The sequence below is a fragment of the Staurois parvus genome, unplaced genomic scaffold (genome assembly GCF_062004578.1).
Source record: "Staurois parvus isolate SC_StPar_1 unplaced genomic scaffold, SC_StPar_1.0 ptg000468l, whole genome shotgun sequence".
In the NCBI taxonomy this organism is placed as follows: Eukaryota; Metazoa; Chordata; class Amphibia; order Anura; family Ranidae; genus Staurois; species Staurois parvus.
In genome coordinates this window covers 2,642,583-2,664,722 of record NW_028318264.1, presented here as the reverse complement: position 1 = coordinate 2,664,722, position 22,140 = coordinate 2,642,583, and the positions used below count along the sequence as shown (strand labels likewise).

The 22,140-nt window shown below is 39.3% G+C and overlaps 1 protein-coding gene across 11 annotated transcripts in view; it reads left to right on the top strand.

Annotated features, from left to right (window-relative positions):
• LOC149452722 (poly(rC)-binding protein 3-like) overlaps positions 1 to 22,140 on the top strand; it is a 1,138,846-nt gene that overhangs the window by 1,087,390 nt on the left and 29,316 nt on the right. For all 11 annotated transcript variants that reach the window (XM_089689053.1, XM_089689056.1, XM_089689055.1 and 8 more), the window contains 5 exons: positions 4,267 to 4,395; positions 4,852 to 4,995; positions 13,586 to 13,627; positions 14,099 to 14,174; positions 15,658 to 15,710. In XM_089689053.1, the coding sequence (XP_089545179.1) occupies positions 4,267 to 4,395; positions 4,852 to 4,995; positions 13,586 to 13,627; positions 14,099 to 14,174; positions 15,658 to 15,710 (444 nt within the window). The remainder of the gene's footprint in view (positions 1 to 4,266; positions 4,396 to 4,851; positions 4,996 to 13,585; positions 13,628 to 14,098; positions 14,175 to 15,657; positions 15,711 to 22,140) is intronic.

Here is a 22,140-nt window from a genome sequence, read left to right as displayed (position 1 = left end):
GAATCTCCATGTCTTATGTAGTTCTGGGAACATTTCTGACCCAAATAAACTGGACCTATGGGTTTTTAGGATTATGCATGGGAATCCTACTAATATATGTATATATGCAGCAGCTCTTCATTGTTTTTTTCTGCAGGGCAAATACAAAGCTCTTTATTTTAATTCTGTTGCTGATTTCTGAGGTGCAGTCTTTTATTTTTAAATAGTTTCTGAGAAATAATTATTACAATAAGCTTTGGATGGATATGTGTGACTATAAGGGTTACTTTGAAGAATTCTTTTTTGAAAACTTGAAAGCTGCTTTAGAAAGAAGTCTTTCAGTGGGAAAGAAGGAAATAGTTCCATTAGAAACATGAACAAAAAACAAATGTCTTAGACAGTAAAAGACCAGAGACCTTTTTTAAAGAGTAGACGTATGGGAAAACCATGCACAAATTGTTGATTCAATGCTTGAATTTTAGCTTTGGAGGTAAGAAAAACAGTTATACAGTACTTTAGGTTTGTGGGTTGTACTGTGTTTTTGTTTCTTTCCATAGACTAATTTGCCCTTAAATTTTGTATGCTGCCTTTATTCTGCATAACTTTCCAAACATTAGAGAGATGTGTGATAATATGTCTTGGCTCAAAGAAATTGCCTAAACTTCCCCTACATAGCCCACATAGAATGTTTCCACAGATGCAGTTAACTGTGGGTAAAACTATATTATAACTTAGCATGAAAACAGATTTATTTTAGTCTGCTTTTTAGTTTTGGATGCGTGCTTTCAAGTAAATGGAGAACTCCAAAACAAATGCTAAATGAAGTAATAAAATTGTAAAGTTAAATGTTATTTATGCTTGTCTTCGTTATGGTCAAAATGCACTTTAAAAAATAAGGTTCCACAAAATTCTGGAGCAATTCTATAAAGCAATTAGACCCCTGAAAATCATTCCTCCCCTTCATTGCTATGCTACGACTGATATTTTAAATCCAAAAATGAAGTACTAAGTCTATAGTTATATTGCTGGTTTTTGTCTTGGCTAGATGCTTAGGCATTAAAGTGATCCCAAAAAGTAAAGTTAAAGTTTACCAGTGGCACATACAAAGCAGAAGAAACATTTTTAGGGCACAACCAATATTAAAGTGTTACTAAACCCACAACAGTAAAATCAGTCTGTATATGCAGTAAAGCATGCTTGTTATACTCACTGTGGAACCTAAGGGGTTAATCCTGCTCATTGTGTAAAAGGCTGTTTGGTCCTGTCTTCTCTGATCCTCCCTTTCTTTGACTGTCCCCAATATATCTCCTGATAGAACAGAGGCTTGGGGGCAAGCTGCACATGCTCGGTGTGGTGTGTATTGCTAGAGAGTTTTTATTTTTTTAGGGGGGGAGGTGCATGTGATCAGCACAGGGCCAATCAGCACTATCCAGACAGAGGATCAGGGGTTAAGCAGCCTCATAGGACAGTCAGAGCAGAATGAAAACTCCTCCTACAAGATTAACCAGTGCTCGGCCAAACACTGATAGAAGTCACAAGACTATACTGTTGATGAAAAAAGGTATTTAGCAGTTTATAGTTACTAAAATAATTGCATTTCCATGTTCTGTGTACTGTGGGAGACCAAATATAGTAAATACAGGGTCATTTTTTTAATTGTATTTGTAAATATGAACTGGAGGAACCTGTACCATACCATGCCTAAAAAAAACAATCATTGAGCTGTGAATCTAAATATAATCTAAAGAAATATGTGTCATACTATGCCCTACAAGAACCCTTGATTGTTTTACTAGCTGGTAATTTTAATCCTTTTTCTCATTGCTTCAACCATTTCAGGTTAAAAAAAGTTTTTCTTAATTTGTATAATTAATGGCAAAATATATGCCTTGTAGTAGGGGAATTTTAGACTGCGCACTGTTGTGATCAAACAATACATACTTGTCACACTGTATAATATATACTATATATATAGTATGTATTTGTAATACATTAAAACAAGAAAACAATAAAATGGATTACAAACTGGGACCCCACTATTATTATGTGTAAACCCTGTCAATGGGACGCAGTTGTACAGATCTGTTGACCATAACCTCTGTCCTTTGGCAGCATTAGAGCTTAGTTGCTTATGCTGAGAATATTGATTGATCAGACAGCTGCACAAGGTCAAAGGAAGAGGCTAGAATTAAAAAAGACAATGCTACATGATCCACCCAATTCAATCCACCCACCATCAAATATTTTATATATATATATATATATATATATATATATATATATATATACACACAAAGAAATAATAGGCAGATACAAAGAAAGGTCACACTAAAAAGTATATAGCATAGAAGTAGTTGGTACATAAAAGATTACTACGGTACAAAGTTAAATACGTCAATGTCTTTGGAGGTTATACACATAGAATAGCTTTTGTTTGACAATCCAGCTAAATAGGACAAACTCACGGATTTCTAAGGTGAACTATTTCTATGAAAATAACAACTAGCACAATTAAAAAAAAGTTTATACTGTGTGACTCAACCTAACAACATGGAATTCAGGATTAAAAACATCAATGATGTGAAAACACATATCTACAAATGAACAGAAGCCCTTATGGTGATAATTCAACCACAGACCTTTGTGTGTATATAAATCACATTTAAATGCCTAATACAGACCAAAGATTCATTTGCTCAAATATAAAGTTCTCATATCACAACATCTATAATGTCAAAATAAAATGGATGTAAAAAGCTGTTGAAGAGTGCCAATAACTTAATACATTTCATAGATGTGCTTCCTCAGGACAGGGCATACTGAAAACTCGAGAAAAACAAAAAACAAAAGAATAACATAGTACATAGATGTTATTATAATGCACACTTAATATGGTCTGGGGTGGTCACTTCAAATTGGCCATCCAATTCTGCTATATGGGCAGTTGTAAATAACTTGTTTACATTAACATATTTAAATAAAATGTATAGGTATGGATATTTTTAAATAGTAACATTGGTCCAGCTTGGACCGTTGTAACTATGCATATACCATACCTGACGCCAATTCTACAGTGATCTCCACTAGCTGCATTATAAACACAAGAAGTCACTCACTTGGAACAGGCGCCATTCAGAGATCACTTTTCCCAGTGAATGCAAAGTGTTCTCTGATTGGATGAGGTTGCAAGACTGGGCAGTGATGTCATGCTTTCCACCTCATCCAATCAGAGAATGATTTGCAGCTTTCAGAGGGATCCCACAGGGGGGATCAATATGGGAGTAAGGGCTACACTAACTTGGCCCCCTAAGGGTTTCAATAAAGATAAAATATGTGGCTATATTGCTTCTTTAATGTGAGTCCAGCTATGATATTAAAAGAAACATATATCTAACCAATGGACTTGTAAGTGTCCCTTAAATACATACCCTATTTCAGTGATGGCGAACCTTTTTGAGCCAACTGCCCAAAACTGCAACACAAAACCAACTTTTTTATTTCAAAGTGCCAACACTGCAATTAACCATTTGCCTACCAGGCACTTCTACCACCTTCTTGCCCAGGACAATTTTCAGCTTTCAGTGCTGTTGCACTTGACAATGACAATTGTGCGGTCATGCAACACTGTCACCATATGCAATTTTTATCATTTTTTCACACAAATAGAGCTTTTTTTGGTGGTATTTAATTGCCACTGGGTGTTTTATTTTTTGCACTATAAATTAAAAAAGAGCATTCTGGGACGCCCTCCCAGAACTAGACAACCACGCTGTAGCCATCTTTTGGCTATAGCATGGTTGGCAAGCAGTTAATCTCACCTCTGGCAGTGTCGGTGTGGCTTCCAACCCAGAAGCTCATTCCCATCCATGCTGAACACGTTGCCCCTGGCCCTGGAGCAGTGTGGGAGCCTCTTCCTCTCTTCCACGCCCATCCCCGGCTACATCACCCCTGGTGCCAGATCCGCATAGGAGCCGTTTCCTCTCGTCCACACCCACCCTGGCCCCAGAGACATGTGGGAGATGTAGTTTGATGGGGGTCCAGTGTGGACGAGATCTGGATGGCCGGTCAGTGTGCGTGGTCCGTGTGCGCTCATCTTCCTCTTCTTCCTGGCGTGCCCACTGAGATGGCTCTGCGTGCCATAGGTTCGCCATCACTGCCCTATTTGCCATCTAAAGATCGGTGATACTATAATTGGGTATAATTGGGCATTAATAAATACTACTTTGTCATTTCTTTTGTATTTGTGTATGATGTATTCAACAAGCTTTTTATTTCTGGTTATTTCAGTCTACAGGTGCTCAAGTTCAAGTAGCAGGGGACATGCTGCCCAATTCAACAGAACGTGCGGTTACTATATCAGGCACTCCTGATGCAATCATCCAGTGTGTTAAACAAATTTGTGTTGTTATGTTAGAGGTGAGCCTAAACTACCCAACTGATTTTATTGATTTTGTTTATTGAATTAGACTACAATGATTGATTGATTAAATGAATGAATGAACAAATGAATGATTTTCATAGAGATTGGTATGTTATCCTTGCTGCTGATACTGTTTTTCATGCCTCAGGGACTGGACTACTCATCAAAATGTCTCAAAAAAAAAATGAATGAGATAGTCTGGGTTGCCCGTGTTGGCTCTATTATTGTGGCAGTAGTGGGATTAGAAGAAACGTGTTGCTATGGGCAACAAAGGCTATCTTATTGTTCTTTCCTCAGATATATTGATAAGTAAGCCTCATTTTTGTTAGAAAACAAATATAATAGTAGAAATGTTTTGATGATTAGCATATGCAGCAGTTACAGAAACTATAGAATAATTGCAGTTTTACAAAATTTAAATAATTTATCACACTTTTTTTTTCCCTCAACAGTCCCCGCCAAAAGGTGCCACCATTCCTTATCGCCCAAAGCCTGCCTCTGGACCTATTATTTTTGCTGGAGGCCAGGTAAGAGCGGACACCATTTTGGCCTCAGCTGGAAATCACGCCGTCCTGGCCCAACCTCAACCAGCACCTGTTAGTTTACTCTGTTTTTCCTGGTATAGTATAAGAATACATGTTGTTGTGAGACATTGCTTGCACATAGTCAACCAGTTCACCCCAACTGCTTTGTCATTTCAGAATCGCTGCAGTCCCAATTATCACTATATCGGTTCCTCCTGTTTACCATGCATTATATGGTTCAGAAAGCATTGTGCATGCTGTCTTCCCATTTTAATTAATTTGCAACTTAATTTACACTTTGGGTGTCTGTCTCTTATTCTTCATTTACTACAGATCTGATTTAAAAGGGTACTGAATTGATAGGTTTACCAAACCACTATACAAGTCAAGTCTAGTTTTTGAACAGTCAAGGAATAATTATAGAAGATAATTGAGCAGGCATGCCAGACTAAGTTCTTGTTCTGTTCTTTTTAGAACATATTTTCATTTATATTTATGCTTTTGTTTTGTGCAAAAGTCCACAAAAATAAATAGGTTTGCTTATTTTGTGTAAATAAGATTTCAGCACAATGCAGCCTCACTTATTCACTAAAGCAAGTCGTTATTCACTTTGTAAAGTGGCTGTAAAAGCAGAAGGATTTTTACCTTAATGCATTCTTTGCATTAAGGCAAATAATCTTCTGTGATAATCTCCACTCCCCCCCCCATCCCGAATATGGTCTTTATCCAGTGCTCTCTGCTCTCTCTCTTCTCACTGAACATGGAGGTAGCAGTGGGAGCCATTGGCTCCTGCTACTGTCAATCAAATCATGTGAGAAGAGAGCAGGAGAAGGACCAAGCTGCTCTGTGTGTGTCAACAGATGCACACATCCCAAGTTGGGATTGAGCCCACATGAGTTTCTCCATAGCAAGTGGCTTGCTATGGGCAGACTTGGAAGGGAGGAGGAGCCAGGAGCACTTGAGGGGGAGCCCAGAAGGATTGGGGCTGCTCTGTACAAAACCATTGCACAGAGCAGGTATGTGTTGCATGTTTATTTCATTTTTTAAACGTACCTTTATAATCACTTTAAAGCTGCCGTCCAGACAAAGCGCTCAATAAACAGTTGAAAAAAAAAAATTTGGGAGCTGTTTTACCTGTCAAAGGATTTTTATTTCTGTACATCCAGTTCTGAGATTTACAAAGCCTTGCCACACAGAACAAACCTGTTGGGCTGGGCGAGAGTCCTGGTTTTTCCTGGTTTTTTTACAGTTATGTATTTTCTCGCAGTCAATGACTGAGCAGTGAAGGAGAAGCAGTAGACTGATGAGCTCTTCTGCTATCATGCTGCTTTCTTCTCATATGTTTCTTGAAGGCAGATAAGCACTGCAGGACAACTGCCTCTCCCTCTTCTAGTCTGAGCTCTGCTGTACAGGGACTGCAAGAGTCTAATACCAAGCCTAATTCTAGTTCTTGCACTTCTTCTACCTACAACTTTAATCTCAAATGATGTGTGATAAATAAGTCCACCTTTCATAAAAATACAGGTCACCACTGTTATGCTGGAGGGTTAATGTGTCAAGAGGTAGCTGAACTGGAAGGATCCAAACCTCTTTTTATTCTAGCATTATAAGCAAATAAAAAAAATAAGAGGCACCGAGGCATTTAAGCAGAAATTATAATAACTGTCCAAGCAGAAATACACTTATAATATTGGATTACACCCACTCTGGAGTTGTGAAAAAAGCTATTCTGAAGATGAGGACAGGTGAATAGCACTGTTGAAAATACTCAAAGTGGATTTTGGCATGATAACAATCCAATGATGAAAGAACATTTGGGAAAATTGTATGTTTGGCTATGTATAAGTAGGTTAAAAGGATAAAAGTGAAAAAGAAGAAACTAAAAAGAAAAAATGTTTCACTCATTTATAAATAGGTTTCTATATGTTTTGACATAACCTGTCTCTCTATAAATGTCAAACATAGAGAGATGGCAAACATCCAAAGAACATATACATTTATAAGATGCAATAAGCAACCCAGTTAAGGATTAGTATAGCAAGAAAAAAATAATATAAATACACACTGCTCAACAAAATTAAAGGAACACTTTGAAAACACAACAGATCTCAATGGGGAAAAATATCATGCTGGATATTTATACTGATAGGGACTGGGTAATGTGTTAGGAACATAAGGATGCCCCATTGTTTGATGGAAATGAAAATTATCAGAGGACTACCTACAGAGGACTGAATTCAAAGACACCCCGAAAATCAAAGTGAAAAAATTATGCAGCAGTCAGTCCATTTTGCTGAAATTTATTTGCAGCAACTCAAAATGGTACTCAGTAGTTTGTATGGCCCCCACGTGCTTGTATGCATGCCTGACAATGTCGGGACATGCTCCTAATGAGACAACAGATGGTGTCCTGGGGTATTTCCTACCAGATCTGGACCAGGGCATCACTGAGCTCCTGGAGAGTCTGAGGTGCAACCTGGTGGCGTTGAATGGACTGAAACATGATATTCCAGAGGTGTTCTATTGGATTTAGATCAGGCGAGCGTGGGAGCCATTCAATGTTATCGATTCCTTCATTCTTCACGAACTACCTGCATATTCTCACCACATGAGGCCAGGCATTGTCGTGCACCAGGAGCAACCCAGGCCTCACTGCACCAACATAGGGTCTGACAACGGGTAGAGGACTTCATCCTAATACCTAATGGCAGTCAGGGTGCCATTGTCTAGCCCAGGGGTGGGCAAACTGCGGCTCTCCAGCTGTTGTGGAACTACATTTCCCATGAGGCATTGCAACATTACAAAACGTATAGTTACAGCTATGACTTGCAGAGGCATGATGGAACTTGTAGTCCTGCAACAGCTGGAGAGCCACAGTTTGCCCATCCCTGGTCTAGCCTGTAGAGGTCTGTGCGTCCCTCCATGGCTATGCCTCCCCAGACCATCACTGACCCACCACCAAAGCGGTCATGTTGAACGATGTTACAGCCAGCATAACGTTTTCCACAGCTTCTCCAGACCCTTTCACGTCTGTCACATGTGCTCCGGGTGAACCTGCTCTCATCTGTGAAATGCACAGGGTGCCAGTGGTAGACCTGAAAATTCTGGTGTTAAATTGCAAATACCAGTTGAGCTCTATTTTGCTGGGCAGTGAGCACAGGGTCCACTAGAGATCGTCGGGCCCTCAGGCCACCCTGATGAAGTCTGTTTCTGATTGTTTGGTCAGAGACATTCACACCAGTGGCCTGCTGGAGGTAATTTTGTAGGGCTCTGGCAGTGCTCATCCTGGTCCTCCTTGCACAAAGGAGCAGATACCAGTCCTGCTGATGGGTTAAGGACCTTCTTCAGCCCTGTCCAGCTCTCCTAGAGTAACTGCCTGTCTCCTGAAATCTTCTCCATGTTCTTGAGACTGTGCTGGGAGACACCACAAAACTTCTGGCAATGGCACGTGTTGATGTGCCATCCTGGAGGAGTTGGACTGCCTGTGCAACCTCTGTAGGGTCGTTATCACCTTATGCTACCAGTAGTGACACTGACCCTAGCCAAATGTAAAACTAGTGAAAAACAGTCAGAAAAGATGAGTAGGGAAAAATGTCAGTAGCCTCCACCTGTAAAACAATTCCTGTTTTAGGGGTTGACTCATTGTTGCCCATCTAGTGCACCTCAAGTTAATTTCATTAACACCAAAGCAGCTGAAACTGATTAACAACCCCCTCTGCTACCTAACTGACCAGCTCATTATCCCAGGAGTTTAATTTACTTGATGTTATGCTCTGATTAAAAAGTCTTCCTTTCATTTTTTTGAGCAGTGTACATACATAAAGGAAGAAAGGGCAGATACAAAGAAAGGTCACATAAAAAGTATATATCATAGAAGTAGTTGGTACCAGGGGTGGACTGACCATTTGGAAACTCGGGCACTGCCCGAGGGCCCGGGTCAGTAGGGGGCCCCATGAGATGCCCCTGGTACCTTTTTCATAGGCTTTTTTTAGTTTGGGCAAGGACACAGGGGCCCCATGATCCCCTATTGCCCGGGGGCCCCATGAGTTGTCAGTCCACCCCTGGTTGGTACATAAAAAATGACTAAGGTACAAAGTTAAATTTATCAATGTCTTTGGAGGTTATACACATAGAATGCATTAAGGTAAAAAAAAACGTCTCCCTTTACAACCACTTTAAATACTACTGAGCTCTCAACTCTGCCTTACTTACTACTACTTGTTAGATTACCTCAAAAAAAAAAAAAAAACTTGACCTCTTCCATGATGTTCAAATAGATATCCACCTCTCCAGGGTTGTCTACTGTCAAACTAAAGTAAAAGTAACACTTTGTATCAGAAACCGTGATGTGCCCTCTGAAAATCCTATGTAAATATAGACTTTCCCTAAAATAATGGTAACTGCATATACAGTAGATGTACATAAGATGTAGTGTAGAGGTCAGTAGCGTGTATCACACAACTGCCTGTTTGTTTCTACAGCCCTGACCATTTACTATTTCCTCTCTTTAGGCAGCTGCCACTATAATGCAAAAGAATGCTGATGTTGCTGGCAAGTACTCACATGCATCTGCATTGTAGGCAGCAGCCTTATATAACACTGCCAGCCCAGCACCGAGGACTTATCATTACATCAAGAAACCTTGTACATCCTGTTGGACCCTGGCACCGTACCCCTGCCATCCTTTCACCCAGTTCCATCCTGCAGTTACCTATTCTACAGCACATTTGCCCTCGTTCTGCCAGAACCTCCTGAGGCTGCTTTAACACAGACAAATCTTGTGATTTGGCAGTGCTGGCTTCTAGGCAGGGCCTTGCTTACTAACTGACGTTGGCTCTCTCATTCCTGTCTGGCCCAATTCCTTGCTAGTACATTCCTCAGCTCTGCTTCTCATATTATAGATTGCCGCTCTAATGTGAGAGGTGACAGGCGGGGTTGCAGTCTCTGTGCCAGATAGCCATCATTGATGGGTAGATCACAGTCAACCAGCCACCATTTTAGTTAGTTTAAGTTCAGTACAAAGTAGGGGCGGACTGACAACTCATGGGGGCCCCGGGCAATAGGGGATCATGGGGCCCCTGTGTCCTTGCCCAAACTCAAAAAAGCCTATGAAAAAGGTACCAGGGGCATCTCATGGGGCCCCCTACTAAACCCGGGTCCTCGGGCAGTGCCTGAGTTTCCAAATGGTCAATCCACCCCTGGTACAGAGCCAGTTCAGTTTTAAAATGTTTTAACTAGATGTATGTTTGCAAAAAATATCATAATCTGGTTATGTTAACCTCCCTGGCAGAATTCCCGAGTGTAGTTCGGGGTAAAGTTTCAGTACCACAAGTGGTAACCCCGAGCTACACTCGGGAATACCATGCGGCGCTGCTCCGGGATCCCTCGATCACTTACCTTGTCCTGCGCTCCCGAGATGTCCCTCCTGCAGTGTCCCCGGCAATGTAATCCGTCTGTCTTCTGGGTTCCGTCCCCTGCAAGCGTCAGGACATACGGGGGACGGAACGGCGGGAGATTTGAAAATGACAAAAAGTGACATTCACTAAAATCACTAAAATCACATAGTATAAGATTCCTGTATCAAACCATTTCACATACATTTTGTCCCGAGTGCTTTGTCCTGTGCCCTGCCTGCATTTTTATTGTTCTTATTGCCTGGAAACTGAGAAACGTCCATGGCGTCCAAAAAGCATCCCTTTATGTCAAAAGCTGTTTTAGACCAGCTAGAGAACAGCGATAGTAAATCAGAACCACTTGCAGAATTGAGTGATAATGATTTGTGGGGAAATTCGTCATCAGACACTGAAAACAATTTTGCGACTTTGCTCAGTGATGTGCGAACTTGGCGCTATATTTCAAATTTCAGTGTTTTTGGTTTGATTATATTATTGAATTAAAATTTTTATTATTATTATATTATTATTTTTTATGATTATTTATTAAATTATAATTTATGATTTCGTGTTTCAAGTTTTACCTACCCGGGATGTTTACTAGACTCTTGTTCGGACAGATTTCAATGAGTTATTCCTAAGAATTACAGGCCTACAATATAAAATGCCAAATTTCCATGCAAAATAATGGTTCCGCTTTCAGTACCAAAAATCTGAAATAATCATACCGCCAGGGAGGTTAAGTATATGAGCAATCCTAATGTATGGGTTTTCTTATGTTTTAATAGCACAGAAATGTACCTGATTAAAAAAACACCAATAAACTTGATTTTAAGTTTTAAATAAATTAAATTGCCTTTTTAAACTAAATGCCTTTTAAATAAACTTAATTTTAGCAAACAGAAATGCCACTTAAAACCATGCAAGCAAATTTTGTCTGAAATAATGTTACCTATGCTGAATAAATCATGCCAATATAGTTTAATAGAACATTTAACAATAATAATATAGCTATTCAGGTTTGGTTACAGTATCACAGGCAATATTTAGAGGTCATATTATCAAGGAGCTATTACCCTGGAGAAGACATTCACAATTATTTTCCAAGTACTTTTTATTATAATTTCCTTTTAAACAACACCGAAAATTCACATAAAAGCAACATAGAAAACATTAGCTTTTACCTACATTTGCATATTGTATGCACAGAAACAAACTAAACTTCTGAATGGCCATCTGGCAATGCAAACTTGCCAGTGTATAAACTCCCAAAGTAAGCCCTTTATGTAGATATTTTAGCAAATACATACATATTTCATCTTCAAACTCAAATGCATTCTACTATTATCTTAGTGCGCAAAGCAATATTAAAGGAAATTATAAAAAATCAATATACGATGAGGATTAACAGTTTATACAAATGGGGTGGAAATGCAGTCCTCTGCTTAAATGATAAATTTGAAATTGATGAAAAAAGTATATAATAATCAAAAGCTAGCCTTTTTCCTCATAGTAGCCTATAAGACTTGTATTGTTTAGCAAAGCACACAGGGGTTGATTTACTAAAGGCAAATAGACCGTTCATATTGAAAGGGAAGTTGTACATTGCAAAAGGTATTTTCTCCAGAGCTTAGTGAATGAGATGAAGCTCTGCTGCTCTACTTCCATCATCTAATCATATACAAGCAAGAATGCTGGTCAGCTACTTTTTTTAATCTTGGGGCAAATTCTCTTCCAAAAAATTGCAACATCCTTTGCAAAGTGAGCAGTAAACCAACCCCATCTTCTCCAGACTAAAAGATCTCATGCATGGGCTAATTATTTATCAATACCTACTCTGTCAATATTGATTCTTGTATGGGAAACCCCAATATTCGAGATCAGATAATATCATATTGGCTATCAAATGGCCATGATAGTAGGTGCAGTCATATGAAGATATGTCAGTGCATGTGTACAGTTCCTGAACAAATATTATTTTTCCCTGTACAGTATGGACATTTAGCAGTTGTGGAGTAGTCAAATTAATAGAATTTGTTATATGACTGCACTTAAGGTATAAGAAAACCCCAAATCTTTTTGCTGCCCGTTATTTTTCTGTATGTTTAACATCATGCCTCTCTGTATACAGTTTTGTTAGCCATATCATTTTTTGTGACTCCCACTGAGATCCTCTTGTCTCCTGCCACCACTCGGTCCCGTGCCGCCATGTTGCTTGTGATGTCATCGAGCGGCCCATTGGCTTTTCCAGATTCAGCCAGTGTACCTCCCGATGATGCGAAGCTAGGCATGCCCCTTCCTCCTTTCTGAATGAAGGGCTATGCCTCCTGGGATATGAGATGTGCATGTCCTAGGAGGCCCTGCAAGCACTGTATACATCATTCGCCTAGGTGAGTGATGTGCCTAGGTCCCCCCAGGGGCTGGGGCCCCACATTTTTCATAAAAATTTTAAATAAACAATACAAAAATGAAAAAAGACAGCACAATTGTATCAGAGGGCAGGAGGGGTGGATTGGAGGGAAGTTTACTCAGAGGGTGAAGATCTGTTTTAAAAAAAAACTGTAAACAATTTGGCATTATGTCAAATGTACTAAAAAATTTATCTACTATAGAATATATTTTAAAGTGAACCTGTCACCACGGGATCACTTTTAACCAATGGGTCACCTGTAAAAAAGGCATGAATATACTTATCTTTACAATGGCCTATGTATTAAAAAGCCATTTCCTACTTTCTTACCAGTCTCTGCAGGTATCTGACCATTGGATAAGTCGAATACTTGCTCCCCTGATGGTCAATATGGTTCCTCCCATCTGCTCCTGTAGTGATGTATAAGCACGGAACTTCAGTAACCAATGAGGAAGCAAGGATTCTACATGCCTAGAAGTGTAGAAGTGTTCAGTAGCTGGGCACCAAAGAAGTGGCAGCTACTGTTCCAGCAGGTGGACCAATAAGTATATTCTCAACTGTTTAACAGGTGACCTATTGGTGACTAGGTCATGGTACCTCCAAATACTGGCTTTGATGACTGGATTTTCTATCTCCAAATGGCAATGAAGTCAGTCATTTTCCACCCTAATAATTTGCATAACTTCTTCAAATATTCAGCGTCAGAACTGAGCATGTCATTCCTGATCAATTACAATACTATACAGTATCCTTAACTAAATCATTTTTGTAGAATTTTCATCTGTAGTCATATAAGAAAAAAAACAAATAAATAAGTAAAAAGCTCAAGTGTAATTTTTATTTACTTGTCGTTTTCTAGGCATTTGCAATTCAGGGGCAGTATGCTATTCCACATCCAGACGTGAGTCCAGCGCATGTCAATAATATCAGACTTACCCTATTTATTTGCACTGGGCAGCATTTACTTTCTGTCGGAGATTAATTGATTTTCTTTGCCCTAACACAAGTAGAAAGTAGTAACTAGATTATGTGATTTGATTTTGTAGAAAGTATAGCAGCCCAGATGCAAACTGAAATCTATACTTTTGTCATTACTTATTTTTGCATGTACTTAAGTTCCACCCATGTAGTATTATTTTTGTATGTTAACAATAATTGTAGTTATTACATAAAATAACAATTAAAATGTAATGTATTTCCAATTGTTGTATTATCTATTATCATAGCTTAGATAAGAATGTTTCATCCTATCTTTCTGTTAATTTTAATAATCCAGTTGTTTTGTTTTTATTTTTAAACAATAGATGGTTTTCTGTACTCTGATATAATTACATTTGATTGGTTAGTTCTAATTTCCCATCCTGCCCTGCAGTTGACCAAGCTTCACCAGTTGGCTATGCAGCATACCCCTTTTACTCCCCTTGGGCAGACCACCCCTGGTTTCCCTGGTACGTACCCATGACCCCCTGAGAATGTCCTTCTTCTTAACACCTTTGTTTTCCCATGGTCATTACATCATTTCTTTTACTAAATGCAGTCAATGACCATTATCCTTTTTAATCTTTATTATATGATGCTTCTTGTTTTTGTTTTTGCTGCCACATTCACCTATACTTTGTCAGTCTTAATTTGCTTCAGTTTGTTTTCTTCCATTAACATAAACTAAAGATACCTATGCTGTCCATTAGAGGAACTGGTGTACTCAAGCATATACTAATATACATTGACATTAATACATTATGAAGTATAAATAAAGCTGAAATTCCAATATATCTGACTTTTCAAAGGTATAAAGACTAGTCATAAAAGTAATTAGATTCACTGAGGACATATAGCTTGTTCTAAGATGTCCTTAAAATCACAAACTCTCTGTTAAGAGAAAAATAACCAAAAAACTAATTCAACATTATTCACTTGTTACCCTCATCAGAACTTTACATTGGTACATGCTTGCAGTATGATGTTCCTGTTATTGCTTTTATCATGTACAAGAATTCTAAAAAAATATATAATTTGGCATTAAACACAAATTTTATATATATATGCCATGGTTAAAAATATAATAAATAATAATAATATATGAATTTTATCAATTACTTTAGATGCTTATAAACGTCATACATTTTGATCTTGTGAAGATGTACATGATGAAATAGTAGACATTCTTCTGTTAATCTCTGCTTGCTTTGGACTGTCCATTCTTTTTCCTTATAATAATAGCTATTGCTTTGCTCCTTAAATGTTTTCCTTATTAAAACAATAGAATGCATCTTGATGAATGTAGCCACCCCTCAACTACTTTTTTCCCCCTGTAACTCTATTCACTCCTCTACAAAACAAACGTATGCAACTTACAGTATTCTCTGTTTCCTACCTCCTCCAATAAACCTTCCTTCCTGAGATGTCTGAAATACCACTAACCCTATTGATTTGAATTCCACTTGCCTTCATTGTTTATCCTGCCCAAACCCCACAATATTTTTCTTTAGTAACAACAATCAATCCTTTCATTTTTTTATTTTTTTGTTTTTATTATTGAATAGGTAACTTTGCTTATTTAAGCAGGCAGGGAGTGCAAGTATTAGCTCAATCACTATTAAATTAAACCATGTGCCGGTCAGTTTAATTCCTTTGTCTATCCTGCTTCTTTAATTGCATCAAGTGACATTTTTGTCTGGTGCCATTTGATGTCAGACTGACGGTTCTTAATGCATAATAGATATATTTAAATCTATGCTGACTTTCTACTGTTCCCCCATAATATCTTTTTCACGTTGCTGTAAGTTCTGTACTTTTCTTTGCTGCAGTATGATCTTTTTCATTTTTCTTTACATCTGTGGTACAATGTGTGTGGACTTTACATTTTATGTTTTATGTGCATGCCACTGGTAAACTTTGCCCATGACTTCTTGTTGCTTCTAATCTTCATAGGACTGGATGCCACTTCTCCAACCAGTTCTCATGAACTTACCATTCCAAATGATGTAAGTAAAGTCATATTTTCTATTATGAAAGTTTAAGCTAAGCAAACCATCTAAATTCATTGTGATTAAAGCTACAGTTTTGTTAAATTGACCTTGTCAGGCTCTCATAAAATGGAGCTGAAAGGTCTATGCAGATTCTGGAGCCTCTGTTAGTATCAGCGTTTGACACTTCTGGCTGTGTCCCTTGTCACCTGGTCCCTTATTCTGACCCCTATGTCCCGAATGGATTTGGCAGTGACATAAGGATTGTAAGATGGACCCACATTGCTTGTCAGGAGACACGGGTATCTGACACTCCTGGAAGAGTCCAAAGTCATACACACTAACAGAAATTGCAGTGCCAGAATGGAGAGGAGTTAGGAGATACGGGCCTCTATTGAGGTTAGTATACTACCTCATTTGCAGAGACCTTTCAACCCAGGAACCGGGTGGGCTTACTTCAAGAAATTCATTTTTTTTCAACATCCCATCTAACAGTAGCTGAGTATAGAGGCTGTTGTAATTTATTGTGTTACTCTCTCTCATGTCAAAGCTTTTAAACAACCCCTAGCTCAGACTAGGAATTAGACTTCTGAAGGTAAATTCAAAGTTTAAACAGTCTTTCTGGATACAATGATCATCCCTTCTTTCCCAATTGATTGAAACTATTGCCAATAAAAAAAACACTACATGGAAACAAAGGAATGAAGAAAACTAAAGAGAAGTTAAGCAGAGTTTTTCCAGATGCTAGAGTAGAGTGAGAAGAGGAGCAATAATAATCTTTCAACATCCTCTATGCACAGTTATTGTTAGATTGGCATGGTTTACTTTCAGCTGTCAGTTAGCACCTGGAGAACATGTTTGCTTTAAGAAGGTGTCATTTACCCAGAGAAGTCATGACTTCCACACAACACACACGGCATTACAGTGACAAAAAATGTACAGTTTTGTTGATGTTGTACAAGTATGTGTTGGAATTGCATGAATTAATGCTTGGGATGTACCAATGGACATGTGTATTTTTTCTTAACTATAGCCACAGACCGAAGTGAAGGCTTCCTGCATGGGTGCTATGGTCTCTGTAGCAGAGGATGTAGCTACTGTATGTTACCTAGGAGCTATTAAACAGAGACACTGCTTCTTAGGCCAGCTTGTGTCAGTTGACATTGCTTAAACAGTTTATAATAATCATGACCTGTGAGAGTATTCACTTGGAGACAGGGGCGGACTGACCATTTGGAAACTCGGCACTGCCCGAGGGCCCGGAGTCAGTTGGGGGCCCCATGAGATGCCCCTGGTACCTTTTTCATAGGCTTTTTTGAGTTTGGGCAAGGGCACAGGGGCCCCATGATCCCCTATTGCCCGGGGGCCCCATGAGTTGTCAGTCCGCCCCTGCTTGGAGATGTTCAAGACATTTCATCTCCCACTGGTAAACCTGTATATCTGCTAAGAGGAGATTTATCCATATTTAACCAAAGATTATCAAAACTTTTTTTTTCTCTTTGAAGCTGTGAACTTTTTGTTGTTTGTAACCTCACTGGGGAGATTTCCACTCCTGTACCAGTGACCTCGGGACTGAAAATGAAAGGCAAAATTGTCACCAGGACAAAGAGAGCAATAAAACCCAACAGATATTCTAATCTCTCCACAGTGCACTACACAAATAGTTTTGTTGCTGTCTCTATCTATTTATTTAAGAAGTGTGTAGCAGCCATAAATGTGCATACACAAAGAACATTACCAGTGCCATCTGTGGAAACGTGCATATCTCCCTGTCCAGAGCATTTACACGTGCGTAACCCTGTAACCCTATCATGGTGTTGCAGATATTTAGAAATTCCATGATACACATACAGAGAGAAGAGTGGGCCATGCATACACACCTGATAAGAGAAGCTAAAGTCGGGCCTGGACTGACTTTCTGGAACACTTCTGACATCCACTGACGTCATACAACTTTACTACCCCTTATTAGACAATGCTAATTTAATAATTGTTTCACAAACTGTGTTAAAGCATAACTATCACCTCATTGGTATAGTCCACTTATTCAAGGTGCCCCCCTCTCCTCCAAAACACTGCATAAAAAAATGTAGGGGTAAAAATAGTTTGATAATATATGTACTAAATCCAGTCCATGTAAGGTGAGCAGAAGTTTCTGCTGCCTGTGACTCCAAATCTCACGGCATTTGAAGTATGAGTTGGTGATGACATTACTATGCTACTCACCGTTCTCCTTTTTGGGCACAGCTTGCGCAGCAGGCATTATGTTCTAACTATGCATTGCAGTTGCTTTAAAGAGATCATTTGATTTGAGTGGACAGTTTGGAGTTGATTTACTATAGGTAAATAGGCTCTTCATATTGCAGGGATCTGTTCCCTTAGCTTAGGGAATGTGGTGAAGATTTACTTTGCAAAGAATACCCAACCACATGCAAAGAAAATAAGAAGTATTTTTTTCTTGCGCATGATTGGATGATGTAAGTCAGTAGTATTTTACCTTATTCACTAAGTTAATGTGTTATTAAAGCCAGGAGCATGCATTCACTATATCTGGTCTCCCACAGTACACATAATTTAGAAATGCAATTATTTTAGTAAATATACACTGCTAGATATCTCTTCTGATGAGCAGTTAGAGCAGTCTTGTGACTTCTACCAGTGTTCAGCAGAGCACTGGTTAACGCTTGTAAGAGGAGTTTTGATTCTCCCCTGATTGTCATATGAGGCCGCAGAACACCCTCTGTCTGGACAGTGCTTAGTATAGATTGTGTTGGTCTTTTACTTAGAATCTAAAGTTTAGTAACAAAGCAAATCAGTGAAAACAATCACCATTGAGCATATTATATATTGATTTTAATTCCTGACTAATTAGATGCAGCAGAACATCTTCTGCACATGTGACAGTGCCTAGGCATATTCTATTCTTCTAACCTCACAGGAGCATGTGAGGAATTTGATTGGAACGCCCTGCTTCTGAATTGTGTAATATATTCAGTCAGAGTAAGGTATAGGCATTAGACTGAGGTTAGGAGGCAGTATCTTTTTAGATTTGAAAAATTCTTTTTTTTCGGATGTGATAAGTGTGTGTTGATCTACCACATTTAGTAAGTTATTGTTGTGGAAATAATGTGATTTTTATTAAGTCACTAAAATGTTGTTTCCATGCTACAACAGGCCTAATTTCAGGCTCAATTTCAGGCTCACCCAGGGCTTACAATAATTGGTTTATCTGTCTCAGGAATTATTTTTAGAAAAATAAGCTAAACATGTTTACATGGAAAATATACTGCAATCAGAATAAGACTTTGCTTTTCTGACTTCCCTTGTAATTTAGGTATATCCTCATTACTATGTTGGTCTAATTTGTAAATGCTGTCTACCACACCCAGCCAATTTCCTTTTTTTATTTTATAATGCTTATCTGGAAAAATGAACCTGACTATTTGTGGTAGACAGCATTATCATATACTGTACCTATGTTCTTGAAGTTAAAAATAAGATCTCAATACTTTGATGATTTGTTTAGCCATACTGACATAGTTGCCAACATTTGAAAAAAAATCCAGGAACCTTTTTTTTACTGTGGGTCCAGGAAGTCATGTAGGCAGAAAATATACTTTAATTAGGGGTGGGGCATTCATTTAATTGGCTTGGTTTACAAGAGGCATATCGGTGACCTAATGCCATACTTTAATTAAAAGATAAGTATGGCCAAAGCTTTTCTGGCCATACATCTCTTGAGGGTCACAGAAGTGCACTTTTGCTCTACTGTGACCCAGAGTCTAATGTGCCAGAGCCACCCCAGGCTCTGGAAGGATCCAGACAACATTGCACATCTGAGAGCCAAAGCCAGCTACACCCACCCCTTCTCTGCCTGGTACTCCAGAGAGCACTGGATGAACAGAGAGGAGAGCATTGACTGAAAGTGACAGAATTGAGTAATCAGTGGTCATGTAATCACTTAGTTCTTGGCTTAATGCCAATGCTGGACAGCTGCAGCATCACAGAGATGATGAGGCGAGTATGGATTTTTTGTGTTGTTATTGGGTTGTATGGTATGTAGCAGCAAGGCTCTCAGTGAGCAGTATGTAGTGGCAAGGCAATCAGCAAACAGTATGCGGTGGCAAGGTACTCAATGAACAGTATGTAGTGGCAGGGCAGACAGTGAACAGTATGTAGTGACAGGGTAGTCAGTGAGCAATATGTAGTGGCAGGATGGTCAGTCTGCATTATGTAGCATCAAGGCAATCAGTGAGCAGTATGTAGTCGCAGAGCAGTCAGTGAACAATATGTATTGGCAGGGTAGTTGGTCAGCAGTATGTAGTGGTAGGATGTAAATAGTATGCAGTGTCAGGGCAGTCAGTGAGAAGTATGTAGTGGCAGGGTAGACAGTCAGTAGTGTGAGGTTAGGGCAGTATGTAGTGTCAGGAAAGTCAGACAGTAATATGTAGTGTCAGGCTAGGGCAATATGTGGTGTCAGGGCAGTCAGTAGTATTTGGTGTCAGGTGACGGAGGATTGTAGTGGTAGGGCAGTCATTGAGTGGTACATAGTGACAGGCCAGTCAGTGAGCAGTATGTAGTGACAGGGCAGTCAGTGAACAGTATGTAGTGTCAGGGCAGTCAGTGAACAGTGTATAGTGTCAGGGCAGTCAGTGAGCAGAATGTAGTGTCAGGGCAGTTAGTAAGCAGAATATAGTGGTAGGGCAGTATGTGGTGGCAGAATAGTCAGTCACCAGTATGTAGCGTAAGGGAGGTTAGTCAGCAGCAGGGGCGGACTGACCATTTGGAAACTCGGGCACTGCCCGAGGGCCTGGGGTCAGTAGAGGGCCCCATGAGATGCCCCTGGTACCTTTTTCATAGGTTTTTTTTAGTTTGGGCAAGGACACAGGGGCCCCATGATCCCCTATTGCCCGGAGGCCCCATGAGTTGTCATTCCGCCCCTGGTCAGCAGTATGTAGTGCCAGGGAAGACAAGGATCAGTATGCAATGGCAGGACAGTAGGATGTAGTGTCATGGTAAGGAAGTATGTAGTGGTTGAGCAGTCAGTGAGCAGTATGTAGTGTTAGGGCAGTAAGTTTGCAGTAGGTAGTGACAGGGTGGTCAATGAGCAGTATGTAGTGACTGGGCAGAATGTAGCATCAAACTAGGATGGTATGTAATGTCAGGCTAGGGCAGTATACAGTGTCAGGCTAAGGCAGCATGTAGTGTCAAGCTAGGGCAGTATATAGTGTCAGGGTGCTCAGTCACTTACCTCATGGCTGGAGATGGATGACTTCCCGGGCTCCTCCTCCTTCCCAATCTTCAGAGGAGTGAAAGAGGCAGCCAAACCCCTCGCCCCCCCCCCCCCCACCACCACCACCACCACCAACTCTAGCTGCCTGGGAAGATATACATAAGCCTTAGGGGACATCCTAACCTAATTAGAGGACAGGGGAGAGCTAAAGACTGAAGACACCCCCCCCCACCCCGTCAGGACCCCTGCTAACCTGGACTAGCCAGATAGTGTATATATTTACACTTACAGCACATTAACAAAGCTGAAAAGACAGGGGAAATGCAGCTGTCCCCATGGCTGGGCTCTCAGAACACAGCCTGGTACAAAGAAGTCACAGGACAGTGGACTAAAAGAAGGGACTGTCCTGCCAAACTGTTGCCTAGTATGTACTGATAGCATCACTCAGTTAAAATAGTGGGCTGTATTTATAAGGTACTGAATGCAACATTTCCAACCTAGTTACTACATATTCCCTGGCAGAAAATGCATCATGAAATTTTAAACACATTTACCTGCATATTTGCTTCATTAAGAAACTTTACAAAAATGTACCAGCATCTGTTCTCCAATGGGAAATTGTTCTTTTTGTATATCTTATTCAAAGCCTGGCAAATTAGACATTCACTGCACATTCCAAAGTGGAGAATTTGTAGTTTTAAAAATAAAAGTGATTAAATTTTGAAAACAAATGACGTAGTTATGACATGTGATATCCTATCATACAATGTTAATTATACGCTCATTTGTTTTTAGTCATAAAAAATAAATGAATACATTATGTTCTATTGATTTATGTAACAATTGGTATAATGTAAAATGAATATTGAACAGACTATAAAAATTAGATCACAAAATAGGTGTGATTAAAGAAAATAAGACAAGTTATAATAAAAGTATACTAATATGGTTTAAAGCATAGTAAAACTTAACCTTATACCTGGCTTTATATATTTGTAAACCAAAGATTACAAATTACATATCTATAGAGAGGAATGTGCATTCATTTATCATATTTTGATTTTAAAACATCTAATTTAATTTCTAAGGGCAGACAATCAGACTGTTCCATCAGAAGCTTTCAGTTGCTGTGCTATTCTGTGATTCTGCTCTATTTATTTATAAAGCATTATTGTACACTCAGTGCACATTTATCCTGAAATGCCCATTATACAT